The 25835-nt window shown below is 52.6% G+C and overlaps 1 protein-coding gene across 4 annotated transcripts in view; it reads left to right on the forward strand.

The window, feature by feature from the left end:
• The first annotated feature begins 928 nt into the window (after positions 1-928).
• Positions 929-25835, forward strand: part of Arap1 (ArfGAP with RhoGAP domain, ankyrin repeat and PH domain 1) — a 58792-nt gene continuing 33885 nt past the window's right edge. For 2 of the 4 annotated variants that reach the window (XM_041676070.1, XM_041676066.1), the window contains exons 1-3: positions 929-1073; positions 19011-19074; positions 24317-24859. In XM_041676070.1, coding sequence (XP_041532004.1) covers positions 24354-24859 — 506 coding nt within the window. In that variant the 5' untranslated portion in view covers positions 929-1073; positions 19011-19074; positions 24317-24353. Of the gene's footprint in view, positions 1074-2797; positions 3177-12755; positions 12776-19010; positions 19075-24316; positions 24860-25835 lie in introns of those variants that run through there. The other 2 variants (XM_041676068.1, XM_041676067.1) reach the window with 2 other exon arrangements.

Raw genomic sequence — 25835 nt, forward strand, 5'->3', positions numbered from 1 at the left:
TCTTAGGCTCTGCTTGTCTCTGGTATCTTTGGCACCACAAGAACTTGAAGTCTGGAAGGAAGTACTTCCCAAATCTGACCCTGTTAATCTGTCCTGGAAATTCCTGGGGAAAACAGTCAGCTCAGAGGCAAGTTTTTCCCAGAGGAACAGTTTCTGTAGAGAGAGGCCAGGACAGGAGGCCCTATCACCTGGAAGGTTCCAGCTGTAGCCATGCCACAATGGTTTGTAACTTTGAGAACACCCTGAAAAATTGCAGACTCATTTCCTAGCCGATAACCTAGGGCGATAGCTTTTACTGGTAAGCGAATGTGAGAACCGAGACCAGAGAGAACATGGAGTAGACTCTCTCTCTCTTCCTCCTTTTACGGCAAAGCCCTTGGCCCACCCCGCTGAGAGGTGTTCTTCCACATAGGCCCATTGTACTTATGGAAAAATGGAAGCCCAGCTAAGTTAAGGCCTCTGGTTTGGCTAGCGCCAGGACCCAGAAATACTTGTCAAGTCTGGGCGTTTCTCCTGGGTGGGGAGGAGGTGAGAAGCTGCCGGACTCTGGTGGAACACTTTGCCAGCACCCTCTGCAGGGAGATGTGGCCCTGGGGACAGCAGCAGGTGCAGGACTCCCAGGGAAGGTGGTCACCAGCCATGGCTGTCCCGCCTCCAATGGCCCCCTGTCCCCTAGATGTGTGTCTGTGTGTGTGTCTCCTCGCCCAGGGGTAGACTCACCAGAACAGGGGGGTCAGGCAAGACTCAAGGATCAGGACCAGTGGAGTCTCAGCAAGGGCGGGGTAGTAGTCAGGGGCCTCAAAGCCTTAGCATGCTAGAAGGGCAAGGGAAAGACAAACCCGGCGGGCAAGTCGGTCCAGCTGACCGAGGATCTGGACTAGGCTGGGGGCGGGACCGGCAGGCTCCCTGCCCCTTCCCCGCCCTCCGGTCCCCGGAGTGTCACGTGGGGCGGGCGGAAGCGCCGGGCGAGGTGGGCGCGCCTGGACCGCTGCCGCGAGTTGGCGGCGGCCTCGTGTGACAGACGGTTCCGGGACCCCGGGTTCCCCGCGTGGAGTTCTCTTCGCTCAAAACAGGTCAGTTAGGTTGCTGGGCCTCCCAGTCGTCAGCTGTGGCTTGCACTGCCCCCATTCTTCAGAAGGGAATGGTGAGGCCCGGGGCACTTTCCCCGTGGTCATCTGGTGAGTTCTCCTGCCTGGGAATGGAGTGAGGTGGGGCCACCTCCGGAGGTGGAGGCGTCCGGCCAGGTCCAGAGGGACGGGGAGGGCGAGCTGGTTGACACGGCTTCCAGCCGGCAGCTCTTCTGCTTGCTGGCTCGCAGGCTGAAGGCTGCGGAGCCAGTCGCGTCGGGTGGCGTTGGTTTTTCCCACCTGAGAACTGAAGGCTCCTACCCGATCGACCGCGGACACGCCTTACGGCCTCGCAAAGCTGTAGGACTTTAGCCCTGGACCTGGGGCGTTGGTAACCTTGGGCAGGCTACTTCCGTCCTCTGCACCTCGAGTCTTCACCAGTTAATGGGGGCACAGTTTCTCTAGAGCCTACCTGCCCCAGTTGCAGGGAAAGCAGGGGTGTGATCGTTGAATGGGGTCAGGCTAGGAGTGGGTGGATGGGCTTAGAGCAGGATTGCTATGCATCTGGGGCGGCGTGGTGTGTGTTTGGTCTCAGATCTCCATGGGTAGGTTTGGTTGCTGGGTGATTAGGACACAGCACAGTAGGCTTCTGTCCTATGTTTCCCCTAAATCCGGTGTCCTGGGGAACCTTCCCTAATGCCCATAGTTGGGGTTCAAGGGTTCAGACTGAGCTTGGGAGGTGAGGATTTGACTGCTGCTGGGTCCCAGGGACCTTGATACTTGGAGAGCAGCGAAGGCCGTGGTAGGGGAAGCCTGATATCTTAGCACCGTCATTACAGGGTAAAAGAAACTCAGCAGAACCCAGAGACAGGTGTGGACAGGTGCAGACCTGGGGAGGAGAGGATGCCTGGAGTGAGCTTTGGTAGTTAAGTGACTGTTTGCAAAAACTGACTGCCCTGCCGGGTGTGAGCAAGAGCTTGTGGCAAAGAAGGGATTCTCTAACTTGATGAGAGGCGAGGAGGTGGGTGTGGCTGCGAGGGGTGGGAGGGAAGGGAAGGGTTTGCTAAGAACTAATCCTTGGGACTCATGGCCGGGTTGGACTTTATTTGGACCCTGGCCTGGGACCCTGCTCCCCAATGGAATAGGGTACAAGTGAGATGTTCCAGGTAGGCTACTGATGTCTGTGAGGTGGAGGGAAGTGTTCCCAATGCTCCCAGGTTTCATTTGGACATTCAGGCCTCCTTACTTGGCCCCCATTCCTTGGGGTCCAGCCATACTTCTCCATCACAAATCAGCCTTTTTACAGAGGTCTCACAAGTTTGCTCCTCATCCAAATCCCCAGGTTCTCTGAGATTTCGGGGTTCCGATGTGGCCTGCTGGCCTGGTTTTCAGTTCTGGGTATGGCAAGACTTGGGAAGGGTTGCCGTAGATGTCTGTGAAGATGACTGCAGGGTAAGACCAGCTAGGGATCTGCGTCTGGACTTACTGTGTGACTGACACTCGAGCCAGCTTCCCACGGCTGAGGGGTGGGATCACAAGCCTGGCTTCCCATTCCAAGGACAACTGCTAAAGCAAGAGTCAGGCCAGTGTGAATCCTGCCCTAGAGTCCTGGAGGAAGGGGCCCAGAGCACTGAAAGCAATGATGCCGATGCGGCCGAGGCCTCTGCCCGAGGGAGGGAGGGAGGGAGGAGTCTCTCCCATTCTCTAGGGCTTCTTCCCCACTTCACTCCCCCTTGACTGAGCTCAAAGCCAGCCACCAATACCCAAACAAGTGGCCTCTGTTCCTAGAGGAGGGGGAAGGGAAGCAGGCCCTGGGCTCCAGGCCCGCCTGTCTAGCACTGACCCTGCCTCCCCCTTTTGCTCTGGGTCTTAACTCTTGGAAGCCTGGACTGGGTACTGGGCTCTTTGAGGCTGGTACCTCTTGCCCTACAACGGACCCATCTGTCTGTCTTGCTTCAGATTTCTGAGGAACTGACGGGATGTCTTCAGAGCAGTGTGTATGTGGGGTACGGCTGCTGCCAGTTCCTCTCGGCTCCTTCCAAGTTCATGAGGCCAGACTCAGACCCTCCAGAGACAGCATGAGGGGTCTGTGCCAAGAGTGGCCACCAGGTATCTGACCGTGAAGACGGGAGGTCCCAGAGTCCCCTCCATGCATATATATTCTCAGACTTACAGCTGACTCAAACGGACCCCCTCCTCAGCTAAGCCCCTAGACCTGTACATTCCAACTGGGACTCTGGGAAGGACAGACCCTGCCCAAGGAGACAAATGTCTCTTAGATGATAATTCAGGTATGCTGTGGGGCCACAGTTCAGGGCTCCTCATCTGCAGCTTTCTTGTGAAATACCTGTCATCCTTTGGATCATAAGTCAGAAAGAACAACTGTTCTATAATTAAGATTTCTGAGGCAGGTGTGGTGGCACACACCTTTAATTCTAGCGCTGGGGAAGCAGAGGCAGGCAGCTCTCTGAGCTCAAGGCCAGTCTTGGCTACATAGTGAGTTCCAGGACACCCAGGGCTACGTAGAGAAACCTTGTCTTGAAAAAACAAAAGTGTTCTATATCACAAGGGTGAAGTATCTGGGAAGGGATATGGAATTAAGTGACTAGTTCAATAACATTAATACTTCATCCAGGGCAATAAATGGTTATTAAGATAGGCATAGCAGCAATAGAAGCTGCTTTCTTGTCCATTCCCATTTTATAGGAGTGCGAAGTGAGGCTGAGAGGCAAGGTGATTTTCTAGGCCATTTCTTAGACTGGTGGGATCGTGGCATTCTCCCTGCTCACAGTGAGATCCTTGAGCATGGAGATTTCTGCAGACAGCAGATTCAAACCCTACCTTGGATTCCTCACTGCAATAACTGGTAGATTGGAGGGCTGCCAGGTCCCTGACATTGATGGTGATCAGTTTGGAGCAGGGATGCCTGCAGTTATTACACTTACTGGCCTAGTTGCATTGTCTTGGCTACCCCCACAACCCCAAGGGCCCAGACCTAGGAAAGGCACCTCCTGGAGAATTAATTTCCTGCCTGTCCCCCTGACTTTCCCTACCCTATTCTGCTGCTGAAGAGGGGAAGGTCTGTAGATGGTCGGCACCTGAAGAGACAGAACTGGGGCAGAGGTCCAGGCTAGGGCTCTGTGCATGCTCCCTCCCCTGCCTGGGACCTACTAAGGTCTGGGAAACCCTGATCCTCCTGCAGAGGCTGCCCACTACCTTCTCATAGGGCTTGAGTCTGTGTCGATAAACTAGGAACCAGCCCTCTTAGGTGCCCCGGTATCTCTGGCATGTAGGGTGCTGGTGACTGAACAAACCTGGGAGGGTTTCTCAGTGTCTAGAGACCAAAATGAGTTCAGGTGTGTGGTGCTTAGGGCATCAGTGAGCCAGGGAAGGTACAGGGAATAGAGATCCATTTTGTACCCTCCCTCTGTGTATCTAATCTTCCTCTCCCTCCGGCCGGTCCTCTGACATCGTCTGGGGGTAGATGGCAGGAGCTGTCATCTGGAATCTTGCCTGGCCCCATGTCCTTTGGCCAGGCTGCGGGATGTGAATATGTGAATGAGTCCCCAGATCAGGACAGTTGAAAGCTGAACTGCTCTTGCTCTGCAGCCCCTGGTGCCAGGGTCTCCCCTCCTGGCATTGGTCTATCCAGACATTTTTTTCTTTCCTCCATCCTCTCCTCAGCCCCCCCCCCCCCGCCCTCATGAGCAGACAGTGCTAAGCTGAAGAAATAGAAATGTCTAGGTCCCAGCAGGGTGACTGTGCTCCAAGTGCGGCCTCTCCCATCTCTTCCCTCGCTCCCTCATCCATGTTAGCTGCCTGGTGAGTCTGTGTGAGTCTGTCCTTCACAGCTTTAGAGAGTTGAGGGGCCGGGCCGGTTTGCTATGCAGTTGCTCCCAACTCTTAAGTTCCCAAAAGCTGAGATACCAGGGGACTACAAAGCTTGGGTTTGGGGTGGGTCACCTGGAATTGACGCTAAACCTTCTGCCACACTGTGGCCACAATGAGGTCTACAGAATGTTGTGGGTTATTCAGTGGCTCTGACTCCCTCCTGGCCTCCAGGCTCCTGCGACCACACATGCCCGCTGCTTCCCGTTCTCAAATCCACAGTACCAGCCCTGGGTTCCGGTGATAGCACGCAGCCTAGGAGTCCTGTGATAGAGGGCTTCTTCAGGGGTGGGGCTTCAGGGGTGGGGCTTCGGAGGGTGGGGCTTCTTCAGGGGTGGGGCTTCAGAGGGTGGGGCTTCTTCAGGGGTGGGGCTTCAGGGGGTGGCCACTGACGACACTCATGGAAGAGAAGCCCCATGAACACAGGGTGCAGTTGAGGGGAACCCGAATTAGGGGCTGGAAGGATCATCGAGCCAGGGCAAGGGTTGCTCCGTGGACATCGGAAACAGCATGAAGGGTGGCTCAGCAGACCCAGGTCAAGTCTGCAAAAGATCAGGGTCTGGACGGCCCTCCAGAGAGGGGTGGTGGCCAGAGGCCGGGGTCAGGGAGACTGAGGAGACATGCTGTCATGCCTTTGGGTGCAGGAAGCTGGGCCTTGGCCAGTGGGCCTTGGGTTTTTACCACACCGGTTGGGGCCTGCCCCTGTAGAAGGAGACCTGTACCTTATCGTATATAGACTTTCCCAGAAGACCCTCTGGCTGACAAGCTCCTTGGTGAGGGATGGGGTACACTCTGTCATTGGGCTTAGCATTTAGTGTTCCAGGGGTTGCGGCAGGTGGAGCCCTCCTCTATATCCATGACGTGTGAGCCCGACTAGACTCACAGCCCCCTGACTGTCCGCCCCTAGTCTCTTTAGTGAGGACCTTCAGTGGGCTGCCTTGTAGTTTTGTAACTAAGATGCCAGTCCTGACAGGAAGAAAGGGGAGTCCTCCCTGAAGGACAGAGCTGGGAGGGTCCTGCTTGCTTAGTGAAGGGGTGCCAGGGTATCAGCTGATAGTCTCCCTCCCCATCAGAGTGGAGTGCGCCTCTCCCTGCCTCTTCCTCTGCTCTAAAGATGACCCATTGAGCCTAGGGACATCCAGGGACTGGACCAGAACACACACTTACCTGTCTGTACTGCCTGTGGCCTGAAAACCCACATTTTTGGGTCTGGAGAGATAGCGCAATGATTTAAATCTCTGGCTGCTCTTCCAGAGGACCCAAGTTCGATTTCCAGCACCTCCAAGGTGGCTTGCCACTGTCTGTAATTGTAGTTCCAGGGAATCTGATGTTCTCTTCTCAGCCTCCGAGTGGTAGACAGACATACATTTAAGCAAAACACAGATAACATAAAATGAAGATAAAACCCTCATTTAGGACTAGGGCTGTAACTCATTTGGTAGAGTGTTTGTCCAGCATGCTCTGGACTCTAGGTTCAATCCTCAGGGCAGCAAAACCAGTATGGTAAGATTTCTGTAATCCCAGCCCTTGGTAGGTGGAGGCAGGAGAATCAGAATTTTAAGGTTGGAATGAAGAGATGGATCAGTGGGCAAAACACTTGCCTTGTAAGTGGGAGGACCAGATTTTGTATCACCAGAACCCTCGACGGTGACACATTCACCTGTAATTCCTGCCCTCCCACAGGAAGATGGGAGGCAAAGACGGAAGAATCCAGAAGCTCGAGGGCTGGCCCATGCAGCAGAGAGCAGCCAGGGACCCTTTCTCCAACTAGGCGAATGGGACGGTGAAGAGCAGCATCCGAGATTGACCTCTGACCTCCACACATGTGCCATGGCGTGCGTCCCTACACTCAAAACACAAGCATGCACCATGCATACGGAAAGACGTCTAAGGTCATCATCAGCTACATAGGAAGTCTGAGGCTAGCTTGGACTGTTGAGACCACATTTCAGTCAATCAAACAAGAATCCCTGCCCCGCCGGGCGGTGGTGGCGCACGCCTTTAATCCCAGCAGTCGGGAGGCAGAGGCAGGCGGATCTCTATGAGTTCGAGGCCAGCCTGGTCTACAAGAGCTAGTTCCAGGACAGGAACCAAAAGCTACGGAGAAACCCTGTCTCGAAAAATCAAAAAAAAAAAAAAAAAAAAAAAAAGAATCCCTGCCCCACCCCTTATTTCTCAGTGCCGCTCGTCCCACTTGCAGGGCTTTGCTCCGGTATTTCTAGCATCACCTGAAGGGAGTCAGAAAGCTCAGGCTGTGGATTTGCTGAGTCCTGTTCCTGCCCTGCCCTGCGGCCCTGCTTAGGCCATTGTTCTCTCAGAGTCTCTTCTGGAACCCGGAAGAGCTGGATAAGGCACTGCCTGGTGTGTTAGGAGCAGGTGGTCAGGATCTGGGGAGTGATGGGAACTTAGTGCAGGAGGTAGAACTCTGGCGGGCACCAGCAGAATGTGGTGGGAAGGCCGCTGCCCCGCAGTGTGACCTGGGTTCCTGTGGTCCATGCCCATCCAGCTAGGAGCTTTACTGGGGGCCACCTTTGAGACATAGGGGAATTGGAGCCTGCCCCCGTCTGGGTTGAGTGAGAGAGAGTGTATGAGGTGACTGTGACCTGGGAGCTGGGGAAGCTGGGGAGAGGGAGCTGTGTAAACCCAGGTCTGGGAGGAAACATGGCTGTTGGGGAACAGCAGTAAAGGAAATGAGGGCTGGGGTCTGAGTCGTCTACGCAGTGGGTGACTGTGGAGGGTGGGGGCAAGGCAGGTGAGGAGGGTGCTGGGCTCAGATTTGGGAGCCAGGTGTTGGCTACTGTTAGGACCTGTTAGGCTGTGGGCAGCGTAAGTGGTGTGAGCCAGCATCTCTCCTGTGTGTGAGCTCCCCAGCAGGAAGTGGCTGGGCAGCTCCACTTGGGAAGACAGGTTGGGACAGCTACAGAAGGCTCCAGGAACCCCAGAACCTTATGTCTGAGAGATTCCTAAACGTGGACTTCACAGCAGCCTTACCCAACTCTCCTCTCTGCCATCTCACCAGGTAGCTCCTGTTCTTAGCCTAGACATCTGTAGATCCTGCCGTGCCCACGCTGTCCCAGGGCTGGGTATGTGTGTGGTGTGTCTTCATTCTGGGGCTGAGGGAGGTGATTGCTAAAGACCAAACACTGGGGGGAAATACAAACAAACAAACAACCCAACACCCCCTCTTTCTGCCTGCCACCGCCGCTCCCCCCCCCCCCCCAAAAAAAAGGAAAAAAATTCATAGTACAGAAAACAAGGAAGCAGTCTCAGAGTGGCTGTGAATTCCCGGGGCTAGAGAGATGACTCAATTGATCAAGTACCTGGTGTATATTCATGAGGACCTGAGTTGGGATCTCCAGCATGTAAAAGGCTGGTACCCCGGCACTGGGTAGGAGGAGCTTCAGGTTCAGCTAGACCTTCTCTCAGAAAATGAGGGGAGTGACTGAGGAAGACAGTTGGTGCAACTCTGGCCTCCACATGCACACATCAAATGTGACAGACCCCTTCTGTCTATGAGTGCTCACCATTGTCTGGACAGTACAGATCAGTGTCTTTTTATTTACTTTAGTTTTTGTGTTTTCCTGGCTGTCCTGGAACTCAGATCCCACGCCTCTGCATGCACACCACTGCCCAACTACAGGTGAGTGTCTTCAAGGCCTTGCACAGCCTGCATACACTCGCTTTCTCTTTCCTTTCTGCCCTTCCTGTGTCCTCCTTTGGCCTGTCCATTTTCACATACATTATCCCTTCTGAGGAGATCAGAGCGGGGAGGAGGGCCCGGAGAGATGACTCAGCATTTAAGAGCACTGACTGCTCTTCCTAAGGACCTGGGTTCAAGTCCTACCACCTACATGGTAGCTAACAACTGTCTGTAACTCCAAGATCTGCTGATACCCTCACACAGACATACATGCAGGCAAAACATCATAAAATAAAAACAAATAAATTATTAAGAGTGGACAGAGGGGCCTGGGAAGCCCTTGACTCAGATTCTGACTTTTGTGTCTCCTTGAGTGAGTTACTTCACTTCCCCGGGGCTCAGTTTACTCATCTGTAAAGTGGGTTACACCACCTGCTTTCTAGGGGGTGAGGGTTGTGGGTAGGGCATGCAGCGTGGTGGGGGGTTGTTTGTTGGACAGTGTGGACTCCAGTCTTTGAATGCTCTGTGAAGGAAGACTGGTGTAGAGCAGAGAGGATAGGACTTCACCCCACCTCCCACCCTCACCAGCCCTGCACGCCACTTAACCCTCTGATCTTCTCCTGTATCTCAGCTTTCACTTTCGGGAGCCTCTCTGTTCCAGGAGAACTTCTAAGAAAACGGCAGGTCTGGGTCTCTATTTCCTGGGGTCACCAGTTCTGGGTACAGAGAGCCAGAGTCCCTTCCTCATGGGCGGGTGCTTGGGTTGCCCAGCTCTCCCCTCCCCGACCAGTCATTGCTGGTGGTCAGCCTCCAGGGTACATGTTGTAGATCCTACTACGTAAGCGTGGATGACCCTGATCTGTCCCCTCATGCTGCCTGTGATCTTGTGGTCATCTCTATGCCCGTCCTCCCTCCTGTGGTCAGTGGCTTCCTGTTTCTACTCCATTTAGTCTCTCGGTCCCCTGGTGGGGGTGCAGCAGTCACAGGAGGATCTTCCTGGAATCGTGCTGTGGCACCTTGGGCCACACTTTGCTCAGTCCCTGCACTTGTAGGGGCAGGAAGCCCCAGTCCCAAGGAAAGCTCTGCTATAACAGGGGGTGGGGGCTAGGCCAATGCTCAGCTGCCCAGTGTTAGCATGGGGCAGCCTTGGGTGTATGCTGATGGGGAAAGCTGAAATCCAGGGACTGTGGGGCAGAAAAAGGGGGCAGTTAGGAGACCAGCTCTGTTGGTCCAGGGGCTCTGGGCTGTGCTGTGGGGGTGGAGCAGTGAAGGGGGACGGAGGCAGGGGCAGAGACACGATAGGGTCCAGCCAAGGGCTGTGGTTATGGCTCTGACAGAGGCCTTACGTAGTAGGGGCCTGGGTTCCACTTCTAGCAAAAGCACAAAGGCCTGGGGAAGTATTGAGGGGAGCATGAATGGGAAACCTACCCGTAGGGAATGGCTAGGAATAGGAGTGAGCCCATTATGGGTCATGCGGGTCTGAGAGGAACACTTTGCAGCTCTTTGTCACATGCTGAAACTAGCCCTTTGGCTTCCAGCTTTCTGCATTTGCAAGTGAGAGGGTTATACCTCCTCCCTGTGTGACCTGCTTCTGGGTGGGGCTTGGGCATGGGGCTCTGGCTTGAGGTTTGAGCCTGAGATGGGTCACATGCTGTCTTAGGGGACAAACCAAGGGTCCCTAGAGTCTGGGGTTCGCTAATGGGCCAGCCTCTGTGCTTCCTTGTGGAGACTTAGCAGGCCCAACCTCACTGTGCAAGATGGGGCAGGAGGGGATGTGAATCTCCGTTAGGCCAGAGGGCCCAGGATAGTCGCAAGTTCATTTATGACAGTTCCGCTAGCAGTCTCTATATATATTGCAGGGTGTGGTGGCTCACTTCTGTAATTCCAGGTTTGAGATCAATCTGGCAAACATCAAATTCCAGGCAAACCAGAGTTGCTTATAAGATCTGTCTCAAAATAACAAGAACAAATATTTTTAAAAAAGAAAAGAAAATCAAGTCTGACTGTGTTATATTTAAAATCACGAAGGATGAGGTTACGTTGTATTTGGTACTGAGAACAAGCTGCCGTGACTCTCACCTTTTGTTTTTTACTTTAAATTTTATTTATTATGACGTGTGTGTGTGTGTGCGCGCGCTCGCGCGCGCGCGCGTGCATAATGATCCATGGGGGAGGTACAGACACCTCAGGATCGTGCGGAGGTCGGACGACAACTTTACTGAATCAATTCTTTCCTTCCACCTTCACAAGAGTTCTAGGAATGAAACTTGCGTCAGCAGGCTTCGCTGGATGAGCACCTTTGCCTGTTGTCTGAGCCATCTTGCCTAGCAGTGCTGGGATTACAGGCGCATGCTGCTGCCACACTTAGCTTTATGTGGGTTCTGGGGATTCGAACTCAGGCCCTGACACTTACGTGATAAGTGCTTTACCCGCTGAGCCATCTCCTCAGCCCTCTTTGTTTTTGAGACTGGATGCTAGCTCAAGCTGGCCTCCGACTCTTGGTTCTCCTGACTCAGTTTACCACTGTGTCCAGTCCTGAATTCAATTCTAGTGATTTAAAATACACACATCACAGTTGGGGATGTAGCTCTTTTGCTAGAACACTTGCCCACCATGCTTGCCGTCCTGAGTGTCTTCAGCTTTCCGTAAACTGGACATGGTGGTGTGTGGAGATAGGATTTGAAGTTCAGGGCCACATAATAAATTTGAGGCCAGCCTAGGACACATGACACCTGTCTCAGGAAAGAAAAGCATGCCATCTCCCTCTGGCCTTCTGCTAAAAGAGAATCAGACCAAGACTCCAGTGTGCCAGGCAGTAAGTGCTCTACCGCTGACCTCACCCCCAGCCCCATTCTAATGGTAGAAGCAATAACACAGTTTTCAAACCTTTTAACAACGCAGACATGAGATTTATAGAAAGTCTTTCAAGATGGTGACGGGAGGGTGGGGCTGTAGCTCAGTGGCTCGGTGGTAGAGCATTTGCCTGGCGTGTGCAAGTTCCTGAGTTAAGACCCCAGCAGTATACACATGTGCGTATATGCACAGTTAGTTATGACCAGGGACTGTCCGCTGCCCTCTTGACATTAGCTTAATGCTATAAGAAGGTTGTGAAAATGTAGAACCTTTCTCCAGATCCTCTGTGTACTATCCGAGGATTCCTGGGGGAGGGCATGGGGAAAGCCAGGAGGGAAAGGACCAGTTCCCAGCCTGTCCTACATCGGCCAAGCTGCGTCGGGGGTCCTGGGGAAAGAGGCACCCTTTGTGTAAGGGCCCCACCTAATTTAGGGTTTAAGGGGAGCAGTGGGGAGCTGGTGAGTTCTGTGTATTGGAGTGTGGAGTACCTGAGGTATAGGCCCGTGGTGGAAGTGAGTTCCTTGTAGCAGAGGTGTCTGGGACAACACCCCTCAGAGGACGTCCTTGGAGTTGGGGTGACAGACCCACTGGTGGCTCAGGAACCTAAGAATACTAGGTATTGTGTATTTTTACTAGAACCCGGCCACAAGCCCAAACACCAAGTCCAGTCAGGGCCAGTCATGGCCTAGGACTGGGGACAGGAAGTGACCGCCTTAGCTGAGGAGGAGTGAGCAGAAGGTGAAACCCTGGCCATCTAGGTTCCCAACTCTCCATAGAGGGCAAACTTTGGCCTAGGGTAGGATATCCACAGGGTTTAGGGCAGGCGGCAGAGCTAGGTTGGGTTAGGCTTGCAATTGGAATTGCCTTGCATCCAAGGTAGGGATGGGGGCCAAGCTGGGAGCCCCCTGGGAGGCACAGTCATACTCAAGACCCCCAGAAAACAGGCCTCAGCCCAGATGGATTGACAAAATGTTTTGGAGCCCTGGAGAGTCAGCAGGGCAAACACAGCTGGGAGGAGCCCTCATGCGGCCAGCACGCCGTAGCAGCAGTGCCTGAGAGGCAGGAAATAACTTCTTGGTCCAGGGGTCCATTTTGCTGTGCACCCCCCCCCCCCCCACCACACGCCCTTGCTGCCTTGACTCAGAGGGAGTTAGCTTGGCATAGTTGGGGGTTACTTCTGCACCCTCTGAACTGGGAGCCCAGCCCCCACCCAGTTCCTCATAGCTACAGGAAGTATCTCCAAAGCTTCTTGCCTGCTAGTGGAAGCTCACAGTCCTGCAGACACCCCGGTGAGCAGCTGGAGCCTAGGACGGTGGCTATGCCATAGGTATTACCTGGCGTGGGTGGGGTGGGTGTTGGGCATGTCAGGGTTTTACGGAAGTTGTGCAGAACTGTTGGGCAGTTGTGTGTGGGTTCTGGGGCAGTTGTGTGGAGTTCTGGGGCAATTGTTTGGGGTTCTGGGGCAGTTGTGTGGGATTCTGGGCTTTTGTGTAGGGTTCTGGGACAGTTGTGTGGGGTTTCTGGGGCAGTTGTGTGTGGGTTCTGGGGCAGTTGTGTGGGGTTCTGGGGCAGTTGTGTGGGGTTCTGGGGCAGTTGTGTGGACTTGAGTTGTTGATATGAGTGTGGGTCCTATAGGCAGAAGGCAGCTCTGTCCAGTAGCTGTTGGGTGAACGGCAGGCCTTAGGCCCTAGGGAGCTAAGGAGGCAGGCACAGGTGTGCTTGTGTTGTGCTGTGGGGTGTGGTTTGTAGATCCAGGTGAGTGTGTGGCTGTGGTTCCTGTGGAGAAAGAGCTGAAGGGCTTCTTGAGGGCTGGACATTGGGGGTCCCTGTTCACCTGAATGGTTCGGGGGAAACCTGGAGTCTTGGGGCAAGGATGGGACTGCAGAAGGGAGGGAGGGAAGGAGAGCTAGGGCCGCAGAGAGGCCTGGGACTGCCTTACCTTTCCCCTCTGTCCAGGGCTTAGTCTTACCTTGAACCTGGAGCAGAGTCCTATGTAAGGGGACTTGGTCACCAGCCTCCAGAGCTCGGAGTGGGAGGAGCCAGGACCTTTAAGGTTGCACCGACTGCCTGAGTCACTTGCAAATCAGAATGCAAAGAAGACAAGGGGAGGCCTCCAGAGAGGGGCACACCCACGGGGCCAGCAGGCTTGCACCTCTGGGGTGCCTCTCTTCCTTCCTCACTAGACTGTCTCAGTGTACTTGGGCCTTTTCTGCATGATCCCTGGGCCTTGTACATTCAGTTCCCTTCGCCCGGTCACCCGGACAGTGTCCTTCCGTCTCCACCCGGCCAGGCGTAGGGTAGGAGGGCTTTGGAAGCCTTCCTGCTTGTCTCACAGAGCCTCTGTGGGCTGCAGCGGGGGACTTGGGTAAGTGTCCACCTTACCCATGTGACATGGGGTAGAACCCAGGTCTTGGGATCACTGTAAGAGCTAAGGGGACAGAGATGGGAATCTGGGAGGGGCTGGGCTGACAGTGACTCTTGGCAGAGGAAAGGAAGTCAAGGTTGTGGGCTGCCTTACAGGGCTGTCTTACTGGGCTGCCTTATGGGGCTGCCTTCCTGGTGCCTTCCTGGGCTGCCTTACAGGGCTGTCTTACTGGGCTGCCTTATGGGGCTGCCTTCCTGGTGCCTTCCTGGGCTGCCTTACAGGGCTGTCTTACTGGGCTGCCTTATGGGGCTGTCTTACGGGGCTGCCTTCCTGGTGCCTTCCTGGGCTGTCTTACTGGGCTGTCTTACTGGGCTGCCTTATGGGGCTGCCTTCCTGGTGCCTTCCTGGGCTGCCTTCCTGGTGCCTTCCTGGGCTGCCTTACAGGGCTGTCTTACGGGGCTGTCTTACGGGGCTGCCTTCCTGGTGCCTTCCTGGGCTGCCTTACAGGGCTGTCTTACGGGGCTGCCTTCCTGGTGTCTTGCTGGGCTGCCTTGCTGGTTGGTGAAGTTGACTTCACTAGTCACTAGTGGGTAGGCACACCAAGCGGGGCCAGGAATGGACAGTGAGTTCAAACTCTGCCTTGGATTGAGCTGATAAGGTCACTAAAAGGGTGAAAGCTTTGGCTCCAGCAAGAGGGAATCAAGCCAGATCTGAGGAAGGACTGGCTAGCAAGGATCAACGATTTCAGACGATTCTTTCTTCTGAAGTGGGACTAAATTTCCTGAGCTCCACTATGGATGGCGGGTTGGGAAGAGGGGCAGACTTGGGCTGTCACAGAAGATGCTGAAGGCGAGATTCAGGCGGACCCTCACAGAGCAATCAAGGAGAGCAGGCAGAAGCATAGTGGCCAAGGGCACTTTTGGAGGACTTTCTGGAGGAGGTGGCCTGGAGAGGGGCCTGGGTGGTTGATTTACTCATTGTAAGCTAACTACTTTGGGGGCCCCCTATTTCAGGCTTGGGCTGATGTAGGAAATGACACAGGAGTTGTGGATGGGACTGGAGCTTGAGGTATGTCACCGAGCATTCGGGCAAGTCACTTCCTCTCTGTGTGTCTGTTTCTTCATCCACAGTGGCCGGGCCAACTGCAGCAGATGACAGGCTTGAGGAGCCCCAGGGCACAGAGAGCCCTGTAACTGTGGCAGCAGGTGGTAGGTCTAGTAAGCAGTACTGAAAGGAAGAGCAGAAATGGGATGGGGGAGGCTGTGCAAACCTGGCTGGGTCAGGGTGTGAGCCTTCACCTGTGGCTGCGCTATTGTTAGGTGGTGATGCGTCCTCAGCAGGGTCTCTGGTCCCCAGAGAGTGACTGCAGAGCAGGGGAGGGCTGGGTGCCAAATCGCTCTACCATAGAGGTGTGTGAAAACCCAATCAGGCGGTGATGGCACAGTCCTTTAATCCCAGCACTTGGGAGGCAGAGACAGGCAGATCTCTGTGAGTTTGAGCCCAGCCTGGTCTACAAAGTGAGTTTCAGAACAGTTAAACAGAGAAACCCTGTCTCAAAAAACAAAAAACAAAAACAAAACAAAAAAGAGTGAAAACCCATGTCAAGAAGCCATGATGAACAAAACATAAAATACTATGATTTTTCAATAAAGAAAGGATGGCGTTCCCAGTGATTAACTCAGACTTCTGTCAGTGACAGCCACCTCTGGGAAGAACTCTGACCTTGCCTGGTCAGGGCCCCAGACTGTGGTTCCCAGGTGGCAGTGTCCTGGAGGCTTCTGGATTATGCTTCCAGCTTCTTGAATAGCACTGTCCCCAAGGCTATCAGCACCCAGTCCCCAGGTCTCTGACCTTGACCAGTGCCCTTTAGTACTGGAATAGGAACTTGAGAGAGGTCAGACTCAACTCAGGGAGAGCAGTGGGTTCCTGTTTCCCAGCCTTAGCCTGCTCAGCAATGAGTTAGGACCATCACCATTCCTCAGTCAGCTGACCTCAACAGGTACTCCTTTATACCATAAGACCTTTGCTTTGGCAGCATGGCTAAGAGAAGGGTGGAGAGCCTGGCCAAGAGTGGGGAGCATGACTGAGAGAGAGTAGGGAGCACGGCCAAGAGTGGGGAGCACATCTGAGAGTGGGGAGCATGACCGAGAGTGGGGAGCACATCTGAGAGTGGGGAGCATGACCGAGAGTAGGGAGCACATCTGAGAGTGGGGGAGCACGGCCGAGAGTGGGGAGCATGACTGAGAGAGAGTGGGGAGCACGGCCGAGAGTGGGGGAGCACATCTGAGAGTGGGGAGCACAACCGAGAGTGGGGAGCACAGCCGAGAGTGGGGAGCACAACCGAGAGTGGGGAGCACAGATGAGAGTGGAGAGTTGCTTTGCCCAGTAGACAGTACAAGAGCTGGTTGGAAATATGGTTAAAATGCTTGCCGTACAAGGCTAATAACCTGAATCGAGATCTGCAGAACTCAGGTAAAAAGCCGGCCACGTGGGTTGGTTACATAGCTCAGTGAGTCAAGGTTCCTGCTCTGCCCCCATCTGACAGCCTGAATTCAGGTTGCACACGGTGGAAGGAGAGAACAGACTCTTGCAAGTTGTTCTCTGAGTATGTATGCAGGTGTGCGTGTGTGCACAAATACAGCAAACAAACCTGGATAGAGTAGTGCATGTGTGTGCTGCCCTGCTCCACCAGAGGTGGGAGGGAGAGACAGGAGACACATGCCCAGGGCTGATCTCTGAGCTCAGCACATGCATCATGGCATGCATGTGCACATGCTCACACGTCACGCACATGCGTGAGTGCAAGAGAAGGCGTATTGGCACACTTCCGTCATCCCAGCATTCAGGAGCCTCAGTGGCATGTGCAAGGCCCTGGGTTTGATCCCGGGCAAAACAAAGCAATGATTTATGAGCAGTGGATTTTAACATTTGCCGACATGTATGTGTGTGTATTACTTGTGTGCCTGGTACGTGAGGAGACCAGAAGAGGCACTGAGTTCCCTGGAACCGGAGCTGGCAGGTATTGTGAACCACCGTTTGGGTGCTGGAAACTGCACCCAGGTCTTCTGTAAGGGCAGCAGGTGCCATAACAGCTGAGTCATCTGTCTTGCCCGTTTTTAAAGTTTTAAATATCATCATTATCATTGTCATCACCACAATGTTGTTCTGTAGCCCAGGCTGACTTCAAACTTACTGTGGACCCAAAGTCAGTGAATTCTTAATCCTCTTGCCTCTACATCCCATGTGCTAGGATTCCAGGTGTGTGCTACCATTCCTGGCTTCACGTTGCTGTAGTGGTATTTTAAACCTAAATATCCCCAATATTCATCATGCAATCAGTAAAAAGACGTTGAGGTATTTTATACATTCTTTTTTTTCACTCTCTTCAGAATACCATATGTTCAGAATTCAGTGCTCCTCATTTTGGGGCCATGTTCAAAGCCATGGATGGCTGTGCCAGCTACTGTATCGAACAGGGTGGGCCTAGATTTGTGATTGCTGAGACTGCTCCTTTGTATTCTTTTTTCCTTAAAGTCTCTGGAGTTATTAGGGGGTGATTTGTGCCTTGCAGGTCATGGAAAGAACAAATGAATTCAAGTGCAGAGACACCAGGCGTGTGCAGTCCTGGCTGTCCTGGAGCTCACTCTGCCTCCTGAGTGCTGGGGTTAAAGATGTGCGCCACCATCACCCTGCACTGCCATTCAGGCCAACACTTCCCCCAGAGTTCCAGTTAAGGAACATTTGTTTAGAGGCTGGAGGGGTGGCTCACAGTTAAGAGCACCGGCTGCTCTTTCAGAGGACCTGAGTCCAGGCACCCACATAAAGACTCACAACTGTCCATGACTCCAGCCTCAGGAGATCTGACACCCTCCTCTTCCCTCCTTTAGCACTGCATACATGCATGCGAAATACCTATGCACATAAAATCAATAACATCTTTAAAATTTTGTCTCAAGGGGCTGGAGAGATGACTCAGAGGTTAAGAGCACTGACTGCTCTTCCAAAGGTCCTGAGTTCAATTCCCAGCAACCACATGGTGGCTCACAACCATCTATAATGAGATCTGGTGCCCTCTTCTGGCCTGCAGGCATACATGGAAGGAATGTTGTATACATAATAAATAAATCTTAAAAAAAAAATTTGTCTCAAAAATGCTCACTTTAAAACCCCATCCCCAGGAGACAGTTCTGTAAAGCGCCACATAAGCCTGAGGACCTGGGTTCCATTCCTGCTCACCTAGCAAGCTGGATGTGGTGCTGTACGCTTGGGTTCGGGGCACAGTGCAGGAGGGTGACCCCTGACCTCAGCACACTGCATGATGTGGCACCAGCACCCTCACAGACCGTGTACTTGCAGAAACACCCACAGAACCCACATTCCCATAGAGTGCCCTATTTTTTGCTTGTTTGGTTTTTGTGGAAGGTGTTACTTTGTTTGGTTTTTGAGACAGGGTCAGCTCCGTAGCCGAGGCTAGCCTGGTACTTGCTTTGTTGTCTAAGGTGGCAGTTCTCCCGCCTAAGCCTACCAAGTACTGGAATTCAGATGGGCACCCCTGGCTCAGTGTCCCTGCTTTAACTGTGTTCTAAGGAGTGGCCATACATGAATGGTCCTGAGTGTGGACCCCAGCCATTGTGTGGACCCCAGAGCCCTAACTTGGCTCTGGGCCCCAGGGAGGGGTCTGCACATTCCATTGTGTTCACAACCCCACCCTCATAGAGCCTGGGCCTTCGGAGGCTAGCCTGGTCTCTCTTCCCTTGGGAATCCCCTATTGGCTCATTGTCCTCGTCTTTCTAGTCCCGTGTCCGTGCCCCTCTGTCTCAGCCTGTTCCGTGGTGCTCAGATTGGTGGAGAGAGCCTTGTGTTCCTGTGTCCCTAGCTCTCCGGTCAGGAAAGCACCTGGTTCAAGGAGCACATCCTACCTGCTTGTCTCCCTCCCTGGTGCAGTCTCTTAGCAAGATTCCCCGCAGGAGTCCTACCTCATGAACCTCCCTCACCTTCTCCTGGAAGGCCTTTCTGGGAAGTGTCCTGGTGCCCTGGAGCCTCCCCTCTGCCTACTCCATCTCTCTTCACCCCTCCTGTCTCTGCTTTCTTGCCCCATCTTTGTTTGCTCCTCCCTTCTAGTCCTCTGCCTTTCCCTGTCGTCCTCCCCCTACCATCACTTGCCTCACGGATTCTCTCCACCCCTGTCTCCCTGCAGAACCATGAGGAGCCCCTGGGAATAGGAACAACCTCTCTGGAGGCCCCAGTGTACTCGGTGGCAGGTAAGTGGGGAGCTGGGATCCTGAGGTGGGAGTTTCGCGGAGCCTGACACCTGGGGTTTTATATTCTGTTTTGGGGAGCTGGGATTGTGGGCAGAAGATGAAGCCTGAGAACTTGGAAAAGCCTCCACGAGAGGCTCCGAGAGGAGAGGCCTGGGCCCCAGGCTGGTTTGCTGGGTGCCAAGTGATGGGTGTTTCCTCCTTGCTTGTTGAGTTTTGGTCTCTTTCCCATTCCTACACATTCTGGTGCCCCGGCTTGTGTATGGAGGTCAGAAGACACCTTGCAAAAGTCTGTCTTGCCTTCCACCCTAGTGATTGAACTCAGCACCTTTATACTCTGTGCCCCACATTCTCTTGAAATAGAATTCGTTTTGTGGGGTTTGCGACACAAAAAGAAGGATTTAGAAGGATCCTGTCTCCCCAGATGCCATTTATCCCCTAATGTAGCTTCTTGTTTATCTGTTCACATGTGTGTTCATATTTCTTAGCCAAGATGTTTATATAATATTGCTCTGCACCTTGCCTTTATGATTAAACATATTTTGCTTGTTTGTTTTTCAAGACAGGGTTTCTCTGTATAGCCCTGGCTGTCCTGGAACTGCTCTGTAGACCAGGCTGGACTCAAACTCAGAGATCCGCCTGCCTCTGCCTCCCGAGTGCTGGGATTAAAGGCGTGCGCCACCACTGCCCGGCTTAGATAAACTTTAGAGCTAGTCTATTTTCAGTTTGGAAATTGCTTTCAGTTCAACCCTGGAAGACTTTCCTTCTTTGTACTGTTATATGATTGTGGGCCACTGTACCCAAGAACTCCAAATGTCTCTCTGTTGAATGACTAGTCTTCTAAAACTCACATAAAACATTAGGTGATGGAATACATAAGGTGAATCTTCTTCCTCCTCACCAAGGTAGTTTTCCAGGGAAGCTAAAGTTTTGTGTTCAAGGCCATTCTAGGATTCAGAGAGGGACCTGAGCAATATATGTGCAAGGTTATATGTTCTGTGAATTTTTCAAAAATAAGACATTCCTGTTTTCTTTCTTTCTTTCTTCCTTCCTTTCTTTCTTTCTTTCTTTCTTTCTTAGGTTTTTCAAGACAGGGTTCCTCTGTAGCTTTGTACTAGCTCTTGTAGACCATACTGGCCTCAAACTCTCAGAGATTTGCCTGCCTTTGCCTCCCAAGTGCTGGCGTTAAAGGCGTGCGTCACCACCACCTGGAGACATTCTTGTTTTCTTATTCCCCAAAAGATCATCCAAATGACACAAGCCCTATGAGCTGGCTCTGTTTCCTCATGCCTCCTCAGCCCTTAACTTCCTTCATTTGAGGCATTCTCTGGTGTGGCCTTGTCTCCTGTCTCTGTGGAGGTGCATCTAAGCATTTAGCCAAGTGAACACACTCATCCCGGCATTTAACTTGCTGTTACTGTTGTTGGTTTTTCTTGTTTGTAGAAGGCAGGATGTTATAATCCTGTTCTGAACATTTTCCTGCTCATGTAACAAGGTCATTTGTGCCGGTGAAGAAGGATCTTCCTCCTTTTCATAACTACTATGTATTCTATTGTGTGACTACCCCATAATTTAGTCATTCCCAGCTGACGGACATTTTGGTTCTTTCCATTTTCTGTAATTCACAGTTTGGTAGCTGATAACCATTTATAGATGTTGCTTTGGATGGGTGCCAGTCACACTGCAGGGTAAATACCTGTATTTGTGTTTGACCCAGTGTGGCTAGGTCAAAGGGCAGCAGCAGAGGGACTCTCCTAGTGACTGTGACTTTGTCCCTTACCCATGACCGCGGTGTGACTTTCAGGTTGTTCGTATTGGCATTGTGATGGATGGAAGGCACGGTTTGACTTTTGTATTCTATTGAGTTCCTTGTCCTGTGTTTAAAGGCTGTGTGTGTGTGTTCCTTCCTCTGGACTTCTCTGTTCAGATTATTCCCCATCACCCCCATAATTCTCTCTCTTAGTTTGGAGTCTGTTGCTGTAATAACCACCATGACCAAGAACAACTTGGGGAAGCAAGGGTCTGTTTTATCTCACAGCTTACATCACAACGGGAAGTCAGGGCAGGAACTCAAGGCAGCAACTGGAGGCAGGAACTGATGCAGAGGCCTTGGAGGAGAGCCGATTACTGGCTGGCTTCTCATGGCTTGCTCAGCCTGCTTTCTAGTAGAACCCAGCACCACCTGCTCCGGAGTGGCATGGCTCACGGTGGCCTGGGCCGGCTCACACCAATCTGTTGGAGGCAGTTCCTTAACTGACATCCCTTTTCCTAGTGGTTCTAGCTTGTGTCAGGTTGACAAAAAAACTAAAAGATGTGCTCACATTTGTGTGTTCAGTTGCCCACTTGTGTTCTCTCTCTCTCTCTCTCTCTCTCTCTTGTAATACAGCTAATTTCAAGTAGCTCAGGTTGACTTCCAATGAAGGAACGCTGCTCCTGAGTGCTGGGACGACAGCACTATATTCAGGTGTCTCAGCTTTTAGAAGTATGGGGTAGGACACACCTCCTGGGGGGGGTCATATCTCCCATTTTGTTCATAATGGGCTCTGCCATGCAGAGTTCCTTAGTTTCTATGACATTTAACCTCAAAGACAGACTGGAAGAGTTGTAGGGAGCGACTGGGGATGTGGCTGAGTGCATAAGAGTGTTCAACTCATGCGTAAAACACTAGGTTCAATTCTCAGTGCTGCATAGTGGGGTGCGATGGTACAGGCCTGTAACTGGGAGCTGGAGGAAGACATCTGAAGTTGAAGGTCATATGCGTTTGAGAATTAATCCTTTTGTGATACCGCCTGTTCAGAACTTATGTCTTCCTGTTAGTACAGGTCATTTTATTCGTGTGTGGATGCTTTGTTGGCACTTTTGACTGTGCGCTGGGTGTGCCTGTGTGTATTTGAAGAGGCCCGATAAAGACATCGGATCTCCAGGGACTGGAGTTACAGACCACTGTGAGCCACCATGTGGGTGCTGGGAATCAAACCTGGGTCCTTTGGGATAGCAGCCAATACTCTTAACAACCAAACAACTTCTCCAGCCCCACATCTAGGCCCTTTAAAAATCCCTCAGTAACACCTCAAGCTTTTTATTCATGTAGGTTTTCTACCTCCCTGCCTACCTTCTTCTCTTGTGTGAGAAAATTTTTAACCTTTACCATGCCCTTCTGTCCCTGGCTGTCGTCTTCCTCTGGCTGGGGATCAGCCCAGCCCCGGCCCCAGGCTTCGTCACCACTCCGAGGTGTGCATGTTTCTCATGTTCATTCTTGTTTTTTCTGTTCTGTGAGACTGTTGTGAGTACTTTCATCCTGTTTCCCACCTGATTACTACACAGAACTATTGGTTTTTGTTGTATTAACTTTGAGCCCAGTGATTATACTGAATTCTTCTATTAGTGTTAGTAACAGTGACTCAGTTAAACTGCTTGGGCTCCCATCTCAAAATTTATATTAGTAACTATGGATAGTTTATCTGTCTTGATTTTTTTAAAATATTTATTTATTATGTATACAATATTCTGTCTGTGTGTATGCTGCAGGCCAGAAGAGGGCACCAGACCCCATTACAGATGGTTATGAGCCACCATGTGGTTGCTGGGAATTGAACTCAGGACCTTTGGAAGAGCAGGCAGTACTCTTAACCTCTGAGCCATCTCTCCAGCCTTCTGTCTTGATTTTTTAAAATTTATTTCTCTCTCTCTCTTTTAAGACAGGGTTTCTCTTTGTAGCCCTGGCTGACCTGGAACTCTGTAGATCCAGCTGGCCTCGAACTTGGAGATTCACTTGCCTCTGCCTTCCAAGTGCTGGGGTCAAAGGTGTGCGCCACCACCTGGCCTGATCTATATTTTCAACCTCTTGCTTGTCTGTGATGCCTAGAACTCTCGGAGCAATGTAATAATAAACACAGGAATTAAGTGGACATCTCTGTCTTGTCCCTGACTGTAATGGGAATTATTTTCAAGGCTTTATTTTGATTTATGTCTATGTGTGTGCATTCCTGCTTGCTAGTATGTGCCCCCCTCCCCATGTGCGCAAGCGCCTTCAGAAGGCACACAAGGACGGGAGAAGGCACACAAGGACACGAGATTCCCCGGAACTAGAGTTACAGGTAGTTGTACGCCCTCCAGCACGGCTGCTGGTAACCTCTGAGCCATGTCTCCAGCCCCTGTAATTGGAACTTTATATTATTTTGTGATTATATGAGGTTTGTTTAAGGAATATATGTCTGTTAAGTGGGCTCAGTGCTGGACACTCGTCCATGCTGTGAAGTGACCAGGTGGCTGCGTCCCTTGCATCTCTTAGTCTCTCTGTCTTTCTTTCTTGGACTCTTGAGTTCTTGGTGTGTATGTGGGTTCCCATTGTTCAGTGTTCGGCTGTTGATGACCGAGTTGTACACGAACAAATGACTGTTTCTCCCTCCCTCCTCCCTCTCCCTCTCTCTGCCTCGGTGGCAGGGGAGGATATTGCACAGAAGGCCAGGATGCAGAGGCTTTTTCCCCTCAGGAACTTTTCTTGAGAGACATGGACAGGACATGGAGTATGCGGAGAGGCCCACAGTGGGGCCATTTCCCCCTACATGCTCACTGAGCCTCCAGACCTGGCCCTCCCCTGGGGACAGGTGTCTCAGAGGGATTGGACCCTGTAGTCTTGCAGCGATGAGTGGGGTGGAGTGTTTTGCCCAGTCCCAACGTGTCATCTTCAGCAGTAGCTGAACCTGTAGATTGGGGGTGTGATGGCTGTAGAGGACATGATATGAGCTAGAAGCCAGGGGCACGGGGACCCTCAGAGGTGGAGAACCGGGCTATCCAGTCAGGCCTGGCAGTGCTCGGCTTTGTGTGGTTTATGAGCACAGGGTGGATGGGCCAGAATAGAACTCAGCTTGGGTATGGTGGTGCTTACCAATAATCCCAGTTCTCAGAAAGCTGAGACAGGAGGATTGAGTTAAGTTTCAGGCTAACCTGGGCTACGTAGTGCCGTAGAGACACATAGCAAAACCCTGTCCCCAAACACCAAAGCCACCAACAACATTAGAACAGAATTTGAGTTCATGACATGGTGGGGTCTGGGGATTTCAGATTTCAGCATTCCAGGCGGATTGCAGTTTCTGGGATTTAGGGCTTTAGATTTGGGTCTTTTGGAATTCCGTATTTGAGATTATGACATTCAGAATCATGACTGGCACAGCATGGAGGCTCACAGAGGAGCACTGCTGGTCATGCCTCCTGGGTGGCTCCTCACCTGTGACCTCTGTTTCAGGTCTGAGCTTGGCCCTGGGCCTCTGCTTGCGGAAGCCATGGCAGAGAGCAGCGACCCCTCTCTGTCGGTAGCCGAGTGGCTTCGGGCGCTGCACCTGGAGCAGTACACGGCACTCTTTGAGAAGCATGGACTGATGTGGGCCGCCGAATGCCAAGGCCTCAGTGATACCAGCCTGTTGGACATGGGCATGCACCTCCCTGGCCACCGCCGCCGTATCCTGGCTGGTCTGCTCCGTGCCCGTGCACCACCCGCCCCTGTGCCTCGCCCTGCCCCGCGGCCTGTGCCCATGAAGCGACACATCTTTCGTTCACCACCTGTGCCCATCACTCCGCCTGAACCGCCGCCCACAGCTGGAGATGAGGGGCTTCCTGCTGCTCCACCGATTCCGCCCCGAAGGAGCTGCCTCCCACCTGCCTGCTTTACTCCGCCATCCACAGCTCCCCCAGACCCTGCGCTGCCTCCACTGCCTGCCAAGCGGCACTCGGCAGAACTGAGTGTTCCTCCCGTACCTCCTCGTACCGGACCCCACTACCCACAGGCCAGGTAAGGGTCATGGGGTGTAGAAGGAACCAGGGCTGGAGGAATGACGGACTGCTAGTGGGGACACAGCTTAGGGAGTAGGGAGCAGGGCAGAGAGGGCCGAGGTGTGGGCCCGAGGATGGCCAGGACTCAAGGATATCTGGATATGTGCGGAGCGGGTCGGGGAGCCTCAGTGGCCCCCGGGTGTCTATTCCACCACACCGTCTGAGTTCATTGGGTCACCTGGCCTGGGATCTGTGTGTACCCTGGCACTAGGAGGTGATGTGTGGAGAACCCTGAAGCCTGGGGTGATGCTCAGGTGTGGGGGTGGGTCGTGCTTCTGTCCAGCATACTCCTCTTCTCACCCAATCCCAGGACCTCTCTGAGCCTCAGCCAGCTTGCTCTCCCTCTCCTCTTCTTCAGAATTCCTTCTCCTCTCCCTGGCTCCTCTACCCCCTGTTTTCCTGAGCTTTTTTTCTCTTTCCATGGACATTCAGATTATTCTTCCTTTAACTGTTTGCTTGGTGCCAGTGGAGAAGTCTCTAAAGACAGGGTTGCTGCTGTTGTTTCAGGCTAATGACATTCTGACATTTTGAATTCTGTTGGATTTTTTGGAAGGATGTTCTGAGAGAGGTCTCTTGCCCTTATCACTGCTGGACAGTGTTGGGGGATTCTGTTGATCCCTTCAGCAAGCCTTCTATGGAAGGTGGGCATTGTGTTCTGACTGAGCAGGGTGACTAGAGGCTTAGGGCCTGGAGGGAAGGGCTGGCTGGGTCCGTGAAGAAACACACTGTGGCGAATGTCTGTGAGGTGTCCTCCATCTAGAGAGGAGCATTGAGTCAAGGGACCTTCTGGGCCAAGCCAGGTTTAAGGTTATGATCAGGTTTAATTTGATGGAAATTAGAGATTTCATGGGCTAGAAATTCATGGTTCTTGGTGATATTGTCCCCTCTAGTGGCCATCCTTTTGCATGCAGGCGAACCATTTATTTGAGAGAGCA

Source organism: Microtus oregoni, unplaced genomic scaffold (genome assembly GCF_018167655.1).
Source record: "Microtus oregoni isolate MIOR12 unplaced genomic scaffold, Mior012 000027F_ref0000203, whole genome shotgun sequence".
Lineage (NCBI taxonomy): Eukaryota > Metazoa > Chordata > Mammalia > Rodentia > Cricetidae > Microtus > Microtus oregoni.